The 21,179-nt window shown below is 36.6% G+C and overlaps 1 protein-coding gene across 1 annotated transcript; it reads left to right on the top strand.

The window, feature by feature from the left end:
• Nucleotides 1-290: 290 nt before the first annotated feature.
• Nucleotides 291-950, top strand: LOC128132868 (DCD domain-containing protein NRP-like). The gene is made up of 3 exons (XM_052769866.1): nucleotides 291-518; nucleotides 620-736; nucleotides 807-950. Exons 1-3 carry the CDS (start codon nucleotides 291-293, stop codon nucleotides 948-950), a joined length of 489 nt encoding a protein of 162 aa, XP_052625826.1.
• The last annotated feature ends 20,229 nt before the right edge of the window (nucleotides 951-21,179 follow it).

Raw genomic sequence — 21,179 nt, 5'->3', positions numbered from 1 at the left:
GACCAAAAGAATTGAACATGTGTGTGGCTATGTATTATGTATGTATGTATGTTTGGAAGTAGCCATTAGCCAAAAGAATGGATCTTCTTTGAAAACAAGGGAAAAGTGGAGGGACCGAACTGTAATATTGTGTGCTTTCTGTTTTCATCGACCCACATGCAATCAAAATACTCCAATTCAGGAGGATTGATTGTACCTGCAATCTCCTTGCCATCTATTTATAACTCGGTCTACCTTGATAAGCCTAGGTGTAAGATTAAACTACTCTTCTCTACTGAGATTTGTTAAGCATGGGGATGGTGTTCATGTGTAGTTCAAAAACAAAAACAGATTGTTTTCGCTACAAGATTCTTGGACTTCCTGCAAATAAACAAGATCAAGTAGCAAAGATTTATAAAGGAATGAGATTTTTTCTGTTTGATGTTGATCTCAGATTAATGTATGGAATCTTCAAAGCTGCTGGACCCGGTGGTTATAACATTGAACCAAAAGCTTTCAAAAATGAATTCCCATCTCAAGTTAGTAGTAGTAGTAGTATTCAACCATTCATTCATTTTTCATCTTTCATTTTGATTATAACTACTGATTAATGATATCTTTTATAATTGAATAAAATCAGGTTCGATTTAGCGTGCTTGATGATTGTTTGCCAGTAGCAGAAGAGAAATTTAAGGATGTCCTTAAAGAAAACTACTACACACGGAGTAAATTTGAAGGCCTCTTGAAAGCCGATCAGGTTCCTTTTTCTGTTTTATATAAATATACATTTAAAGAAATGTTTATAAATTACGAATTAAATTTCACAGGTGAAGAAGCTGTGTAAGCTATTTGCAGTTACATCAAAAGGGCATAATCGTCCTAAATCCGGTTTAAAATCCTGTGGAAGAACACGAGCGGTTGAAAATCATCGAGTTAGATCATCCGATGAAAGACGTATAAGAAACAAATGAAGCCTTGTACAGCTTCGGAGTCCAATTGGAAAAACAGATAGAGTTAGTTCATTCTTCATACAGAGGTTTGTATGCTTTAGGGGAATTAATACCTCCTAAACCTCCGGATCACAATGTTATTTTGGTTCCCTGTTCCACTGTTGAATTGAATTGTCTAGTTGTTGATGTTTATTGGTGTTATATCTTAGTACAATCAACTAATAAAGAGTTGTTATTGATATACAGACATGAACAATTATTAATTGGCTTTGTATTAAGGCAAAGAATCGACTTTATTTTTAATAAGATGAGATGAATGTTTTGTTTGTTTGTAGCCAGAAGATTTGTTGCAATAAAATCAGAATTTTCTTTAGCTAGCAGTTTTGTGTTTGTCTTTTTTTGCAAATTATGCACCTATTTGAAAATTGAATATGATAAGTCTAATGAGTATATCATTATTTACAAGCCTCTACTTCAAGATGGTGGTATTGATAGAGAATGTGATAAAGAATGGACCTTCTTTGAAAACAAGGGAAAAGTGGAGGGACCGAATTGTAATATTGTGTGCTTTCTGTTTTGATCTTATGCAGAAACATCCCTACATAGCACTGTTATTGAAACAAAACAAAATGTTGAAGGTAGTCATAAGAAAAGGTAGACATTAGGCAAAGGGTAATTTGGTCTTTGTGCATTGGGTGTTACATTTTCACTCCTGAAATTTTTTGTATGTGATGAAAATTGACAGGGATTATTTTTTTGCATAAAATACTTGAGGCCTGAAGTATTTTAACTAAAAAAATATATGTAAGAAAGTACAAATACGTGAGTTATTATATGACCTTAACCTTTTAATAATTTGCCAAGTACATGCCACGTAGGTTGCATGTCAGCAAACACTTATCAGATAATTTTTTTTCCTAAGTGATGAAGAGTGGTGTTCCTAACTTCTGTGTTGTTCTTCTAGCACTAAATGATCTAGGGTATTATTGTCTTTTTCTATTTTATGATACACAAGGTTTAAACTTTAATGATAATAATTAATATGTTAATTGATGTATTTATTTGTATAGGTATAAAGCAAGGGGAATTCGGTTGGATTTTTGGTGATCTTGCTTATCTTTCATGTGAGAAAAGAAAGTTCTTTGAAACAATCGGAATGGAATTTGGAGTTCCGAGGTTTGGAAAGACTGGAATCACTGCTGGTAATGACCTCAATGAAGAAACTTTGGATGCTTTAAACAAACAGGCAAGCTTTTTATAGATTTTTAATTCTTAAGAGTATTGAATCATTTAGTATTTTGTAACTTTGAGTATCGACTTTAGCTTGGGCAGGAAGTTTCTCTTGAGAGAACTTTTCTGATTAGGGCAGGAGGATAATCATTTGGATTTCCTTTCTGATTTGTTCTTATTTCCATTTAGTAATCAAATAGCTTCCTAGATCTATATATCTCATATTTGAGTTTCATTAATCTGTTATTGGATTTTGGTTTCTATCAAAGAGGTTATGTGATGATCAAAATGCAAAATGAATCAATGGCTGATTTCATAAATACATACACTTTCAATGTTTAATATGCTCTAACAAGTCTTTTGGTTCCAGAATAAGATGCTTTTTGACTAATTAAGTGAAACAACTTAGAAGTTTTTTCTATGTTCTTAAGAAGATCAAGTGTCCTTGCAGAATTTCTCAACAGTTAAAAAATAAATCTAGACTCAGACATCTACATTTAGGGTTTAATGAATGCTTCAACCATGATTTCATAATCTCAATCCCTATTACAAATCGTCCATACATACCCCCAATCGAAATGAAAGATACAACATGATTTCATAATTTCATAAGTACAATCAGAAAACATAAAAAATTATGTTCTACCAGACCAGGGTTCGAAGAACCTGAAGAGAAACATCTCACAGGGGAGTTTGATTAACAGTATTTTGAGGGATTTTTCGACTCTTTTCTTAGGCAACTGTCATTATGTATACACGGTTAGCCAATCCTTTCTTCACCTTGAGGACAAGGTGAAAGTTTGGGATAAAAAGCAGAGAAAATGTTCGCAAGATGAAAGAAGGGGATAAAAACATTACATATAACTTGAGAAGCTTGAGATTTTACCTTGTGTTCGACTTAAGAAGCTTCAGTAGGTGAGAAACCCTTGAATGTGTTCAACTTAGCATCAGATTCATGGCTACCGAGCGCTTCTTCCCCTTGTGTCGACTTTCTTCTGCTCTTTCTCTTCTGTTACAACGTTATATGGCCAACCGGGAAGTTCACTTGGGTCGATGATCGATTCAACAGGAACACCTTAATCGGACCTAGTGCACGTAAATTTTAGCAGTCTTCAATGATGTCAGTTGAACCCACGGTCGTCGGCGAGGCGAAATCAGCCAGAGAAGTAACCTAACGATCGGAGGAGGAGACGTTGTCTTCAAGGGAAGGCGAGTCGAGGTCTCACCGTCGATAGAATCGTAGTAGAGAGTGAAGTGACTGATGAATAGTGAGTGTTAGATATTTTGTTAGTAACCTCGATTTTTGTGAAGAGATGCGCGCCTTTCACTAAAATTATAATGCGACATTTTGAGACGGCGCACATTTTACATTAAGTGCCCTCCGTGTTTTTAAGTTTTTTACATTAGACACTAACTCTAAGGGCACTCAATAAAACGCGACATATATACTTAAATTTTTTGAAGAGATGACATTTTTTTAATGTCACTCTCTCTTGCGTAACATAGATCAATGAGCGTCGTATTTTGCGCGTCGTAAAAGGCCTTTTTTCTTGTAGTGTTTTATACTAAAATATAAATACATATCATTAATCACATATGATTATTACAACATAAAATTATATAATAACATATTTGTCATTCCCTTCTTTTATCAGGTGAAAGTTTCAATTCAACAAATGAATCATATTGCAGTAACATAATTGAAGAATCTGAATATAAACCAGATGTCCCTATAGAATTTGTACCAGTTGTAAACAGTGTTTTCAAATCACTAAATTTGGCAGTAAAAATGTATACAGATTATGCAGAAATGGCAGGTTTTCATACAAGACTGAGTAGCCAATCAAAATACAATAGCCAAATAATAAAAGAAAAATATGTTATATGTAATAGGGGTGGCAAGGATAAACCAAAACCTTGTAATACGTTGGCTACAAGTTCTATCAAGAGGAAACCAAATTCAAACAAGATAATTACTGGGTGTACAACAAAGACTATATTTGAAAATGTTTATGGAACAACAGATTACAAAGTTAAGAAATTCTTTGAAATGCACAACCACTCACTGGAAAGTATCGAGGAAAGACCTTATACAACAAAAGCAAGAAATATGTCATATTCTGAAAAAGAGTTTGTAGTACGTGAATGAAAAGCTAAAATTGGTCACACAACGGCTCACAAAATACGAGCAGTTTTGAAAGGAGGATATGAATATGTAGGGGCGAAGGTAACAGACTAAAAAAACTTGAGGAGAAGAGTAAATAGAATCTTATGTTACAAGGATGCTCAAATAATGATAAACAAAATGAATGATCGTAGAGATCATTACCCAAATTATTCATTTGAGTTCCTACGTGATGGAGATCTGTTGGCTGCTATGTTTTGGGCAGATGAAAGACAAAAGGCTTTTTATGCAGAGTTTGGAGAAGTTATATCTTTTGATGCAAATTTTAGAACACACAAGTAAGTTAATGTATATAAATTCAAACATACTATTAATCAAATATGATTGTACTAAACACATTTTCTTTATATAGGTATAAAATGGTATTTGTTCCATTTATAGCAGTTGACCACCACAAGAAATCAGTTACTGTTGGTGTTGGGTTGCTGAGTAGCGAGACAATTGAGTCGTATGTATGGCTGCTTAAAGCTTCTCTTAGAGCTCATGAAGGGAAAGCACCAAAAATTGTTCTAACTGATCAAGATGCAACAATAAAACAAGCAGTGGAATCTGTCTTACCAAATTCAAGACACAGATTATGCATGTGACACATAATGAAAAAACTGCAAGCAAAGGTATAATAAAAATACATTATATAATCATATATGATTATATAGTATTATGACAGATGATTCATATATGACTTATCAGATATCATACTATATAACCATATATGATTAATCATATATGATTAACTATTCTAATAATATGAATTATCAGATACCATACTTACTGTATAAAAATATATGATTACATAGTATGTAATATGATAATACAGTATATAATCATATATGATTATATAATCATATTATTAAAATACTTAATCATATATGATTGATATAATGATATATAATTAAGTATTTTAGTAATATGATTATATAATCATATATGATTATATATGATTAATCATATATGATTATAATAATATAAGTTATCATATATCATACTATGATTATGATGATACAGGATATAATCATATATGATTATATAATACGATTATATAATAATATATGATTAATAATATATGATCAATCCTACATTACAATACATATATGATATATTATTAATCATATATGATTAAGCATACATATATGATATATGATTACATTACATATATGATATATGATTAATCATATATGATTAATCATACATGATATATCCTACATTACAGTAATCATATATGATTACAGTACATATATGATATATGATTAATCATACATGATATATCCTACATTACACTAATCATATATGATTACTCATATATGATATATCCAAATAGGTATATAATTTATACTTATATAAGCAAAGTTGTTCATTCATAGGTTACTGGCGATTTATTTATAAACAAAGACTTTAAGAAAAGATTTAACAAGCTTGTTTGGAGCATGCGTATCAAACCTGATGAATTTGAAAAGAAGTAGGATTTGAATATTAATGAATTCAATCGGGAAGATGAAAGATGGTTCAATGATATGTTTGAATTACGTGACAAATGGATACCTGCATACTTCAATGACACAAGAATGTCTGGATTGATGAAAACCACTTCAAGATAAGAAAGCATGAATTCCTTCTTCAACACTTACTCTCAATCTGAAAATTTAATTTTACATTTCATGATGAACTGTGACACAACAATTCAAAAACAAAGAAATACACAACAGGAGCTTGATCATCAAACAAAGAAGGCGGTATATAAATTTATTTCACCACGACCAATAGAAAAACATGCTGCAAAAGTTTATACAAGTACATTTTTTATGAAGTACATAAAGAAATCTATAAAGGTTCCTGGTACTGCCAATAAAAACATATTGGAACAAAAAATGGATGAGAGTTATACAAAGTGGAACAACTGAACAAAAACAGTGATCTAAAAACAAAATTTGAGGTAATATATTATTATTTTAAATTTTGTTGAATCAGCACATAATATAAAAAATATTCAGTTATAATTATAAAACACTTAATGCTTTAACCGCTTTTGAACAGGATAAAATAAAACTTCCAACCAATGATGTAAAATGTACTTGTGAACACTTCAACCGCTTTGGGACTTTGTACAGACATGCATTCAACATACTCATGAAACATGGAATTAAGGAGATACCTGAACAGTACATTGAGAATCGTTGGAGAAAGGATGTGATATCAATGCATTATAATTTTGGTAGACATGTATATGATATAGGAGACAGTGAAATTAACAGATCTGTCAATCAAGCATACTACAACTTTGAAGCATGTTTGGAATACGTAAGAAAAAATAAAGAAAAAATAGATTTGTTTGTTAAGAAAACAGAAAGCATGCTGAAGGAATATGAAAACGATCCTACAAATGAATTATAGAAGAATAGGACAGATGTTGAAGAGGTAGGAAAGCTTATGGGCATATCTATTCCAAAAGACATTAACATCAATGTTCCAAATTTTCAAAGCAATAAAGGATGCGGAAAGAAAAGTAGAATTCAAAGTGCAGCAGAAATAGCGTATAAAAATTCAAAGAAGCAAACAAGAAGATGCTCAGGATGTGGAGAAAGCGCTCCTCATAACTTGCGGACATGCCTAATCAAACTTGCAGCAAAATAATCATCAAAAGCTACATAGATATATACTGCTTTAATCAGTAATGAATAAGTCATAATGTTTTTTTCAAAATAATATACTTTTTGTTTAGTACACTTTACTCGTTTTATAAAATAGAATTTACTATGATTTTGTCTACTGGATTTAATCTACTTTGATAATTCTTTCTTTGATTTGATAATATATTCATTCATGATTAAACTTTTATTAAATGTTACTACAAGCATTTAAGATTACATATAACTATTATTCAATACATGTAATCATTACACATAACCATATACAATATTCATCTGTATAATCATAAAATATTATGTAATACTACTTCATATGTTTTTTTAATCATAAGTGATTAAAAATATGATTACACATAAAAACATCTAATCATTACATATAACCATATACAACAACATCGTTCCTAACAAATATACAACACTGCTCATAAAAAATCTAAAGATAACATATTCATCATCATAGAATAACATCAAACATGATAAAGTCTTCAATAACAAACAATTTCGCAAGTCTCAAATATCACATTCGCCATTTTCCAAGATTCTTGTTCTTCATATTCCTAGCTAGATTTTCATACAGATTGTAGCTGAATCCAAGAATTCTTTCACCATTACTTAGAAAGATTATCTCCATTGAGCATAACAAATCTTTACTACATATCTGATGTAGAGAAATGTTGTTCATCAAAAAGAAATATTCTTTAAATGAACAACATTCCTCTACTTCAAAGACATCTAGTAAAGATCTGATATGTTCAATGAAGATAAACTTTTTAAGTAATGGTGGAAGAGGCGTTCTTGGAGTTAGCTACAATCTGTATGAAAATCTAGCTACAAATAAAAGAACAAGAATCTTGAAAAAATGGGGAACATGTTATTAGATACAACAAAATTAGTTCTTTTAGACTTATAGACTCCATATTTTACCTGAAACAAAATGGAAGTTGTTTAGATCATAAATAAATAATGGTGATATATAAAAATTGAAGAAATTAATAAACAAAACTAACCATTTGGAAGTATAAGGACTCATCTTTGAAAAAATATAAGGGGTAGCTTGAGGCTACCCCTTTATACAAACATAATCACTTATCAAAAATACAATATATGGTTGTAAAAATCAGTTTTCATTTATAAAGAAAAGATTCTTCAATACAAACACTAAAAAAAAACTAAAATCTTACAAAGATAAGATTCTGTATGGTGATGTATTTCATGCAGTAAAGATAAGCTCACTTTTCAAGAAAAAGATATAATAAATTATAATGTGTTGTACAACAAATATAATCATTTATGATTACAAAAACATAAAAAAATAATCGATACAATCACTAATGGTTACATATAAGCAACATATAATCAATACTAAAAACATAAATTACATATAAAAATATAACATAATCACTTGTGATTAACATTCAATAACATAATTCACACAAACAAACTTACATAATAAAATCCACCAAAATACATATTGACTTGTTTTCCATCACCATGTTTTACATCATCATAAAAACAAACATTCTTCACAATATCCATAACATACATAACATAAACAAACTTGTTCTTATAACATCATCAATAAGAAAATATTCAATCAAAAAAAAATTGACAGCCTTCTTCTTATATTCCATTGAGCATCTTATGAATGCTTACCACGAATCTTTTGATCAAATTCTTGATACTCATATGCAGCTTTCAACACATCATCACGCTTTGTATTAATCTCAGAAGTTAAAATTGCTGCTGCATATTCATTCTCAACTTTTCCATAATTTTTTCTTGAGTACCACCTTCTTTTGGAAGACCACATTTCCATTTAGAACATTTTTCTCCAAAATAACTCTCCATATGTCTCATAGCAAAAACTCCACAATCCACTTTGTATAAACTGTCCTCGATGGCATTGTCAATCTTACTGGAGTAATATTTTTATTAGCCATTTCATTTGCTTTAACATGATCGATCTCTTTTCGATACTTCAAAAAAAGACTTTTTTCTGAAAATCATATATGATTTCAAGTCAGAAAAATATAAGTATAATAATTATAAAACATATCATATATGATTTCAAATCTAAAGAATAAATATCATTTAATTTGAAACTTACAAGAGGTTTAAAAACTGCACCATACTTATCATCGGAATCAGCATCATCTGGACCATTATCGATAACCTCAAAAGCACGTTTCTTCAGATTCATAACAATAAGGTATATGTGCTTATGCCTTAAAATCGGGAAAAATACCTAACATCAACATGTATAATATTATAAATAATATATATATATATATATATATATATATATATATATATATATATATATATATATATATAAATATACCATATCAACATCCTTCAAAACCTTCAAGTCTCTATCACCAGAAACACTGTGAGAGAAGCTGTCCTTGAAAACTTTATATTTTGTAGTTTCATTCAAATGAGTATACTCAAATGACAAAGTTTGTAATATAAGAAAATCATAAATGATTATATAATAACATGTAAATATTTAATAAAAAAATTATTAATGATTATCAACATATGAAAAGCAAAGAATAAAATAAAAACTCACAGTGTCAGAATTCATGAACAATCTGAGTGGAGAATTAACAACCTCTCTGAAGTTCTCTTGATGATTTAGTATACGAGACCATGAATCAAGAACACTAACATGAAAATGGGTTTTTTAAAAAAGACTTTCATAATTAGCTCTAAAACCAATAACATTTGTTTCCATAAGCAATACAATATCCCTGTATATATTTAATTAAATGTTATTTAAAATAAAAAATTATAATTATAAAAATAAAAAAAAAATTATATTAAAAAAAATTACCCTGGATTCCCTTGAAGATTGAAAAGCCATTCACAAACAACATTTTCTACTTGTGTCAAACAAGGTTTAAAATCAATTAACCTTTCCTTAAATGGTGACTTATAAACATAAGAAAACTTCATTTGTCTCTTTCCTTTGATATCCACTACTGATGTTGCTTCTTCATTTATATCTTTAGGTTTGCCAGAAACAGGTTTTGATGGTCCTTCTAATGTACCCAAAGGGGGTGCAAAAGAAACTGGACTAGCATCAATAACATCAACATTTGGAATAATACACTCTGGACCATCACTTGGTTTTCCCAAAATAACTCTATCTTTAATCTTTTTCTTTGTCATCTGTTCAGAAGAAATTTGACTTTGAGATGACTTCTTGGAACCTTCAGAATCTTGACTAAATCTAAGACTAAAACTTGGAACAATATCATTTTTCAATGATTGAGTCTCATTTGAATCCTTGTTTTTATTTGAACAATCTTCAACATTTTCTGCCTAATAAAATTATAAAAATCATATATGAATAATGTCACACCCCCGAACTAGACGACGGAAACGTCCGAGGGCTCGTGTGACTTTAATTGAATACCATCACAATGAATACACATGAATCATAACATAAACGTCACCATGCATCAATATATTACAACTGAATTTGTTCACATCAAGTACATTGTTTTACATTACACATTCATAACATAACTAGTTCGAGTGTTTTTAACATAACATCTAACATTACTTCTTATAAATCTTCCGCTTACCTGTTACCAGAGACTACAAGTTATTTTGGAAAAACGTCAACATATGAAATGTTGGTGAGTTCATAAGCAATGTTGTGATAAAAATGATTTGTATATTTTGTAAAACCCAGAAAATCCGATATTTTCTGAAAAGACTTTTGTTTATCAAAGTGTGAGTGTCACACCCCCGAACCAGACGGCGGAAACGTCCGGGGGCTGTCGTGACTCAATTGAATACCATAACATTGAATATATATGAAACATAACAACATTCGTCACCGTGCATTAATATATTACAACCAACAGTGTTTACATGTCATACATTGTTTAAACATTACATTCCCAAAAATTAAATTGTTTGATTCATACATAAATAAACTGCAACCGTCACTGAATATGATTTCCCTTGATTCACTGGTTCCCTGAGAATACAAGTATTTTGAAAAACGTCAACATATGAAATGTTGGTGAGTTCATAAGTAGTGTTTGAAATCGAATGTTTGTATTGTTTGAAAAACCACCAGAAAATCCGATATTTTCTGAAAAGAAAAGCTTTTGAAAACGTTTATGAAGATCCATAGGTATGCTTGTTTGTTTCTATACTTGTAAAAAAAATGTTCATTTAAGATGTATGCATTTCAAATCTGTATGTATTGAAAACCCTAGGAAAACCCGATGTTCTCCTAGTTCCTTGAATTACATGAAGTTACATTGAAACCATTGCATAGCGTATAGTGTCAGTCCCAGGCGATGTTGGAAGGTTCTCGAGCAGGATTATTTACTACAAACCCGCGTTACACAAACGCCCAGTTTATAGTTATACTAACGACCCCGAAGGCGTCGTCAGTACTAATAGCGTTATCCAATCGCCCTGACTAGGTGTCGTCCCGCATCCGAAGAGTAAGAGGACACGAAGGCCTCGATAACTCTATTAATCGGTTGGGGATAATATGTGTGCGAGGGGTCCCCGATCCGCCTCGTAAAATATGCAGACTTTTCTAGCAATACCAAGGACCCTTGGGGACCAGTGGTATACAAGCCATTGAAAGTCCCTCTACGTTGTGCCGAGTCGGTGAAACTCAACACTTCGTAGAAAATATGCGTCTTCGGGCCTTAAGATCAGGTCATTGGGCTAGCTAGGCTCAACGAACAAGATTTTACACTTGTGGGGCCCAAAGATGGTGCGTAGACGTCTGTGCACACTCGTATGTATATGTATTACCAAACGTTACTTGTATGAATCGTAGTGTCTGTCACAACTGTAAATTTTGAGCCATGTAATCTATACATTCAAGTTAATGTGAATCAAAAACTTCAATCAAACACAACATGCTAGTACTACAAATAGTCATCAAACAATTGGAGACCCTAGAAGTTCTTGTTAAGTCTATTTTAGACTAGAACTTCCTTATTGGATCCAAATGGGCCAATAAGCTTCCAATTAGACTATCATGGGCTTAGAACCCTAATTGGGCTCTAATTGGACCCACACTTATTTATTTCAACATTTTGGACCATGTTGGACCTAGAATGAAATAAATCACAAGCTTTGATCCATAATTTAACCTAACCTAGCCTAATAAAGCATAAAAATCACAATTTTATTTTATAAGGCCAATGATCACCCAAACTACCTCAAATATTGGGCTTAAGGGCCAAAAGGCCCAAAAAAAAAATCCTTTTTTTTCCCCACCATTCTCGGCCCAAGGCCCAAACTCAAGAGGATAAGAAGAGTGTGCACAGACGTCTACGCACCATCTTCGGGCCCCAAAAGTGTAAAATCTTGCTTGTTGGGTCTAGCTAGCCCAATGACCTGATCTTAAGGCCCGAAGACGCATATTTTTCTACGAGGTGTTGAGTTTCACCGACTTGGCACAACGTAGAGTGACTTTCAATGGCTTGTACCTCTGGTCCCCAAGGGTCCTTGGTATTGCTAGAAGAGTCTGCATATTTTACGAGGCGGGTCGGGGACCCCTCGCACGCATATTATCCCCAACCGATTAATAGAGTCATCGAGGCCTTCGTGTCCTCTTTCTCTTCGGATGTGGGACTACACCTAGTCAGGGCGATTGGATAACGCGATTAGTACTGACGACGCCTTCGGGAATCGTTAGTATATCTACAAACTGGGCGTTTGCGTAACGCGGGTTTGTAGTAAATAATCCTGCTCGAGAACCTTCCAACGTCGCCTGGGACTGACACTTCTATCTTTGTAATGGTTTCAACGCAACTTAATGGATTTCAAAGGAACTAGGGGAACATCGGGTTTTCCTAGGGTTTTCAATACATACAGATTTGAAATGCATACATCTTCAATGAACATTTTTTTACAAGTATAGAAACAAACAAGCATACCTATGGATCTTCACAAACGTTTTCAAAAGCTTTTCTTTTCAGAAAATATCGGATTTTCTGGTGGTTTCTCAAACAATACAAACATTCGATTTCAAACACTACTTATGAACTCACCAACATTTCATATGTTGACGCTTTTCAAAATACTTGTATTCTCAGGGAACCAGTGAATCAAGGGAAATCATATTCAGTGACGGTTGCAGTTTATTTTTGAATGAATGGAACAAATTAATTTTTGGGAATGTAATGTTTTAAACAATGTATGACATGTAAACACTAGTGGTTGTACTATGTAATGAATGGTGACGAATGTTGTTATGTTTCATATATATTCAATGTTATGGTATGCAATTGAGTCACGACAGCCCCCGGACGTTTCCGCCGTCTGGTTCGGGGGTGTGACAGGTTGGTATCAGAGCTTTGTTTATAGTGAACTAGCATGTCGAGCCATACATTGATATGCAACTATAAACCAAAAAGAAGGACTAACATAACTCTGAACAAAACAAGTAAATAAAATACACTTGCTTGCATTAGGAATAAGGACCTAACGCTGAATCAAACACAATAACACTGGTATCTCGGTTAATTCGGGACTGTTCTTAGTGATGCCAAGGGGCGAATGTAGCCTGATCAACTACATTCTCTCCAAAGTAAAACTAACACATGTCTTGATGAGATTGGGATGACTAGGTAACCTAAAACTATACCCTTTATCACCCAAAAAGAGAATGTTTGCTTAGTCTGTACAATAGTCGTAGCATCCTAGGATAATGTAGCATATTCACGTACTCGCGCAGACAGCATGGCTGGCTTTCATCACCCGGGAGACCCCTATTTCCCTAATCAGGGAAACAACGGGTGGCTAGAGGAGGAGGAGGAGCCTGAGGAGGAGCAGCAGGGTATCCAGTTTCATCAGGCCTTAGTAGCTCACGGGATGCTTGTGGATGAACCAGGAGAGAATCCAGGGGAAGCACACGATGTCGGACCCGATGAATACGTAGACACTGACTACGAATTTGGAGAGCTCGACGATGACGACGAAGACGGCCAGGTCGGGGACCAGGACCCCGTCCAGCCATGCGAGGACGAGGCATGACTAGATCACCCTGCTCCACCAGCGAACCCCCCAAGAGAGAACCGTTCCCTCGAAGCTGAGATCGCCGCACTGCGACAACAGCTGTATGCGATGGAGGCTCGGGCAGTGCAAGCAAAGCATGAGAGGGATGAGGTTATAGGAGACATGGCAGAGATGGCACAGCTACTGGCACAACATTTCGGCATATGACTTCAGCACCATCCTCCTGACGCAGCTCATCGCGGTTAGGGATAGACTTATCGTAGTAGATTATTAGGAACTATGTTATGTACTCTGGCTCTATGTTTAAGTGACTACACTACTCATGGAGCCGTTATGCTGTCGGATTAGTGTTACATATGTATGCTCTTACGAGCAAATTTTCTTGTACTAAATGCGGATAATATTAATAAACTTTTGTGTGTTTTGTTATGATATTACCAGTTGTTATGTGTTGAGATGTTATGATTGTATGCCCGATAGTAGTAATGTTTAGGTTAGCACCATACACCTAGTTAGTAGGATCACAACCTCACAGAAACCACGTACACTCAACATCTTTCCGTTTCATGACAGAAAGATGCCTCGCCCAGCTACTCGCGGAAATCCCGAACCAATCCCGCCCGAAGTTGACTCCACTGCTTTACAGGCAGCCGTGTCTGCTGCGGTCACAGCAGCTATGGCACAACTTCACCGAGGAAACAATGGAGGAGGCAATGGTCAAGGCTCCGGAAGTTCGAACAACGGGACGAACCAAGGACTCACTAAAATGTGCACCTACAAGGATTTTGCGAACGCCAAACCCCGAACTTTCAACGGCACTGGAGGAGTGATCGCGCTGAAACGATGGATCGAGAAGGTAGAGTCGGTATTCGAGATATGCGAGTGCCCCGAGCAGATGAAGGTGAAGTTCGCGGCCTGCACTTTCGTGGACCAAGCGCTCACTTGGTGGAATGGCCACGTAGAAGCTATGACGCTCCCTGTAGCCAACTCTATTCCCTGGGTAGAAATGAAAGAGATGTTGACGGCTGAGTACTGCCCCCGAGGCGAAATACAGAAGATGGAACAGGAACTATGGAATCTCACGGTGCAGAATGGGAACATCGATGCTTACATATCGAGATTCAGCGAACTATCCCTGTTGTGCCCGGGTATGATCACATCAGAAGGAAAGAAGATCGAACGATTCATCTGGGGACTGACATCCCCCATTCAAGGGAATGTGATAGCTGCAAACCCTGAAACTTTTGACAGTGCGAAGAGATTGGCAAAGAGGCTATATGATCATAACCACCAAAAGGGCGAGAAACCAGTAGAGACTGAGAAGAAGAAGGAGAGTGATGGTATGAAAGGATGGAACAACAAGAGGAAGGGGCGCCAGGGCCCCGAGACCTCTAAAAAGCAGCAAACAGTGGCAGTTAACGCTGTTACTGCGCCGATTCCAGTCACCTCACATGCTCCAGCCTCAGCTGCTTCAAATGCTTCAAGACCCTATTCCGGTAATGCTCCCAAGTGCAATAAGTGCAGTTTCCATCACCATGGAGAATGCAAGGAGTTCCATTGCACCAGTTGCAACCGAAGGGGACACACTGCAAGGTTCTGCAGGACTTATCCTTCTCAGAACCAGAGTCAGGGAAACAACCAGAACAACAACAACAACCACCGCAATACCAACAACACCAATGCCGGCGGCAACAACGCAGGGCCTAGCCACACCTGTTTCGGGTGTGGAAGGACGGGGCATTTCCGTCGAGATTGCCCTAACAACAACAACTCAGGAAACAGAGGAGCAGGAAGAATGATGACTATGGGTCAGAGTGATGCAGTTCAGGACCCCGCAGTTGTGACCGGTACGTTCCTCCTAAACCACACTTATGCATGCATCTTATTTGATACCGGAGCGGAGCGAAGTTTCGTAAGCGAGAAGTTTAAACATTTACTAAAACAACAACCCCAGAAGCTAAATGAAACCTATACGGTGGAAATGGCCAATGGGAAAACCGAATCCACTAGGGAAATCTACATCGGATGTACCCTAACCCTAAATCAACACGTCTTACGAATAGATCTGATGCCAGTATCAATTAGGAGTTTCGATGTGATTGTCGGCATGGATTGGTTAAGCCCCCACCATGCTGAGATTATGTGCCATGAGAAGGCCGTTCGCCTTCGTCTCCCAAATCACGAAACCCTAGTAATTTACGGAGATAAACCCAGTACGAATCTTCGTCTCATCTCGTGCATCAAAGCACAAAAAACACTTGCGAAAGAACAATTTGGCGTTCTTGGCTCACATAGTGGACAAGACCAAAGAAGAAACTAACATCCAAGACATTCCAGTAGCGTGTGAATTTCCGGACGTGTTTCCCGAAGATCTTCCAGGAGTACCCCCAGAGAGACAAGTTGAGTTCCGAATCGACCTAGTTCCAGGAGCAACTCCTCTCGCTAAATCACCATATCGGTTGGCACCTGCTGAAATGCAGGAATTGTCCAGCCAACTCAGTGAGCTTCTGGACAAGGGATTTATCCGACCTAGCTACTCGCCATGGGGAGCTCCGGTGCTCTTTGTCAAAAAGAAGGACGGATCTTTCAGAATGTGTATCGATTACAGAGAGTTGAATAAACTCACTGTTAAAAACTGCTACCCACTTCCCCGAATCGATGATCTATTCGACCAGCTCCAAGGAGCTAGTTATTTCTCCAAAATAGATCTACGGTTCGGATACCACCAACTCAAAGTCCGAGAAGAGGATATTCCAAAAACCGCTTTTCAAACCCGCTACGGACATTATGAATTCGTTGTAATGCCCTTCGGTCTGACAAATGCACCCGCCGCATTTATGGACCTAATGAATCGAATCTGTCGACCGTTCCTGGACAACTTCGTCATTGTGTTTATCGATGACATCCTCGTCTATTCTCGAAGCAAAGAGGAGCATGGCCAACATCTTCGACAAATCTTAGAGACTCTGCGAACGGAAAATCTTTACGCCAAACTCTCCAAGTATGAGTTCTGGCTCCGGAGTGTGAATTTCCTAGGCCACGTAGTTAGCCAAGACGGAATTCATGTGGATCCTTCTAAGGTCAAAGCTGTGGAAGGATGGGCAACTCCGACTACGCCCACCGAAATTCGTCAGTTCTTAGGCCTAGCAGGCTACTATAGGAGATTCATCCAAAACTTCTCTAAAATCGCCAAGCCACTTACCTTGCTTACGCAAAAGAGCGTGCCATTCAAGTGGACAGACCGACAAGAGATTGCGTTTCGAACCTTGAAGCAAGCTCTTTGTAGCGCTCCTGTACTATCTCTACCCGAAGGAACTGAAGATTTTGTAGTCTACTGTGACGCGTCGAATCAAGGCTTAGGTTGCGTTCTCATGCAACGTGGAAGAGTGATAGCATATGCGTCCCGCCAACTAAAGACGCACGAAGTAAATTACACGACCCATGACCTAGAACTGGGAGCCGTGGTCTTCGCTTTGAAAATTTGGAGGCACTACCTGTACGGTACAAAGTGCACCATCTTCACGGACCACAAGAGCCTCCAGCACATCTTGAATCAGAAGGAGCTGAACATGAGACAACGAAGATGGGTGGAATTGTTAAACGACTACGAATGCGAGATCAAGTACCATCCAGGCAAGGCCAACGTAGTAGCCGATGCCTTAAGTCGGAAGGAGTACTCTAATCGCCATACGAAAACACACTCGATAACCATTCAGTCTCATTTGGCCACTCAAATTGCACTAGCCCAGGCAGAGGCTATGAAAGCGGAAAATAGAACTAGCGAGGCATTGCGCGGAATGGAGAAGAACCTAGAAGTCAAGGAGAATGGGGTATACTACTTCATGAACCGTATTTGGGTCCCAAAAATCGGAGGATTTAGGGAGACTGTTATGAAGGAAGCCCACAAGACACGATACTCCATTCATCCCGGTTCGGACAAGATGTATTTGGACATCAAGCAACACTATTGGTGGCCTAACATGAAGGCGGAAATCGCGACTTATGTTGGTAAGTGCCTTACGTGCGCCAAAGTAAAAGTGGAATACCAGAAACCTTCCGGATTGTTACAGCAACCGGCAATCCCTGAGTGGAAATGGGAGGGGATTTCTATGGACTTCGTGACCAAGCTGCCCAAGACGTCGGACGGACTGGACACCATATGGGTAATAATCGACCGACTGACGAAATCTGCCCATTTCCTACCAATCAAAGAATCCTACAAGATGGAGAGACTGACGCGGTTGTACCTACGAGAGATCGTAAGACTCCATGGAGTGCCAAAATCTATCATCTCGGATAGGGACAGTAGGTTCACGTCACGGTTTTGGCAATCACTCCACAAAGCAATGGGAACTCATCTCGATATGAGCACCGCGTATCACCCACAAACGGACGGTCAAAGTGAACGAACCATCCAGACGCTCGAGGACATGCTTCGTGCTTGTGTGATAGACTTTGGAAAGTCTTGGGATACCCACCTGCCGTTGATTGAATTCTCATATAACAATAGTTATCATTCGAGCATCAAGGTGGCCCCGTTCGAAGCACTGTACGGGCGTAAATGTAGATCACCGTTATGTTGGGCTGAAGTAGGTGACACCCAGCTAGCAAGAACACATACGTCAAACAGGGCATTAACGGGACCGGAAATCATTCGCGAGACCACAGAAAAGATTGTCCAGATCAAAGCTCGATTACAAGCATCGCGTGACCGGCAAAAGAGCTACGCAGACAAACGACGAAAGCCCTTAGAGTTCCAGGTCGGTGATCGAGTATTGCTGAAAGTCTCACCCTGGAAAGGAGTTATACGTTTTGGAAAACGGGGAAAGCTAAACCCACGGTACATTGGACCTTTCGAAATCGTCGCCCGAATAGGTCCGGTAGCCTACAGACTACAACTACCCGCGGAGCTAAACGGTGTACACCCCGTGTTTCATGTCTCTAATCTGAAGAAGTGTCTATCAGATGAAACCCTTGTCATTCCTCTTGACGAAATCGAAATCAATGAGAATCTCTTGTTCGTCGAAGAACCAATCGAAATCATGGACAGGGAGGTGAAGCGTACTAAGCAAAGTCGCATCCCGATCTTGAAGGTACGGTGGAACGCAAAGCGTGGGCCAGAATTCACGTGGGAACGCGAAGATCAAATGAAGCAGAAGTACCCTCACCTATTCTAGCATTCTTAAATCTAACTTTCAAACAGAATTTCGGGACGAAATTCCCTCTAACGGGGGGATGATGTCACAACTGTAAATTTTGAGCCATGTAATCTATACATTCAAGTTAATGTGAATCAAAAACTTCAATCAAACACAACATGCTAGTACTACAAATAGTCATCAAACAATTGGAGACCCTAGAAGTTCTTGTTAAGTCTATTTTAGACTAGAACTTCCTTATTGGATCCAAATGGGCCAATAAGCTTCCAATTAGACTATCATGGGCTTAGAACCCTAATTGGGCTCTAATTGGACCCACACTTATTTATTTCAACATTTTGGACCATGTTGGACCTAGAATGAAATAAATCACAAGCTTTGATCCATAATTTAACCTAACCTAGCCTAATAAAGCATAAAAATCACAATTTTATTTTATAAGGCCAATGATCACCCAAACTACCTCAAATATTGGGCTTAAGGGCCAAAAGGCCCAAAAAAATCCTTTTTTTTTCCCACCATTCTCGGCCCAAGGCCCAAACTCAAGAGGATAAGAAGAGAAGTTGACTTTGGTTGCCACCTCATTATTGTCCATAGGGTATCCATGCAATATAGTCCATGTATCCATGCAACATCACTTCAAAATCACTTCTTCCTTCTCTCCTCTCTCACTCTCGGCCATACTCACACACACAAACTCACAAAAATCTCTCAACTCTCTCAAGAACACTCCCTTATTCTCCATCCAAAATCTCGAAAATTAGGAAGCATTCAAGAAGGTTCTTCCACAAAAATCATCATCTAAGGTAAGGTTTTGCTTGGATCTATGACTTGAATTCCTTATTTATCAAACATCTCTTCCTAATCCATGCAAAAATCATGATCTTGCACTCTAGAAACCCCCACAATCTCGAAAAGTTCATCAAGGAGTGCAAAGGCCAAAAATCACTTCATTTCTTCCAATCTTTCTTCAAAAACCGAATCAACACCCTAGGTGAGCTTCATACCCCCTATTTTCTGTTTTTATGAGTTTTGTGGGGGGGGGGGGGGAATACAAGTGAAAGTGTAGATCTATATGTGTTTTGTATGCCTTGTATGATTTCCATGCTTATATGTATGCTTTTATGTGTTTTTATCTTGGATCTAGCCTTAAAACCCCTCAAACCGAGATATAACTTATGTTTTATGATCTTAGCTTCAAATATATTTCTACACACAAAGTGTTTCAAGAAAAATGGCTAAGTGGTTTAGTAATAATTTTCTTTGGGTTAAAAACACAAATTTTGGGCCAAAAATGTGAAAAATACAAAATTAAGGGCCCAAATTGACATTTCACAGATTCTGATGGATGAAGTGTGCCAAAACAGTTTCCATAAAATTATTTCTGGAATTATACTCAATTAGAGGATTAAAAACATAAATTTCAAGCTTAATGGGCTAAAAATGACATTTTCGGCCCAATAAGGCCCATTATGCGAATTTTTCTGGTTTGGAGGGCCAAAACTGTGAATTTCTGTAAAACAGTGGACTATAAGTGTCCCAAATCCTTTTCAAAGGTTTAAAATGCTTTTTAAATTTAAAAAGGACCAAAGTTGCAAAAATTTTCCAATTTGGGCCAAAATTGTCAAAATTGCGAAAAGGAGGGCTAAAACCGAGAAAAACTGCATTTTCAGGGACTTAAACTGTTTTCTATGAAAAATAGCTGAAAAATATTAATTTCAATAATTTTTGGTGTTAAAATGTCAAGAAAAATAGTTCAAGGACCAAACCGGGAAGTATTTGATAAAAGGGTTGAAAATGTAAATTTTACAAACAATGAGGGGCTGAAAAACAGAAATATTTCAAGACTAATTCAATATGTACAATTTGATCAAATAATGGCACCGCGACTATCGATGAAATACAACTCATTACAATACCAAAAGTCGTTAAACGAATTGGCTCGGTCTCGAGCCAATGGAAATCTACAACTACTAACTCTTCGATACTACGATTCATACAAGTAACGTTTGGTAATACATATACA

Source organism: Lactuca sativa, chromosome 3, assembly GCF_002870075.4.
Source record: "Lactuca sativa cultivar Salinas chromosome 3, Lsat_Salinas_v11, whole genome shotgun sequence".
NCBI classification, from domain to species: domain Eukaryota; kingdom Viridiplantae; phylum Streptophyta; class Magnoliopsida; order Asterales; family Asteraceae; genus Lactuca; species Lactuca sativa.
Note: the sequence above shows the minus strand (reverse complement) of the source record. Positions and strands in the feature narration are given on the sequence as shown.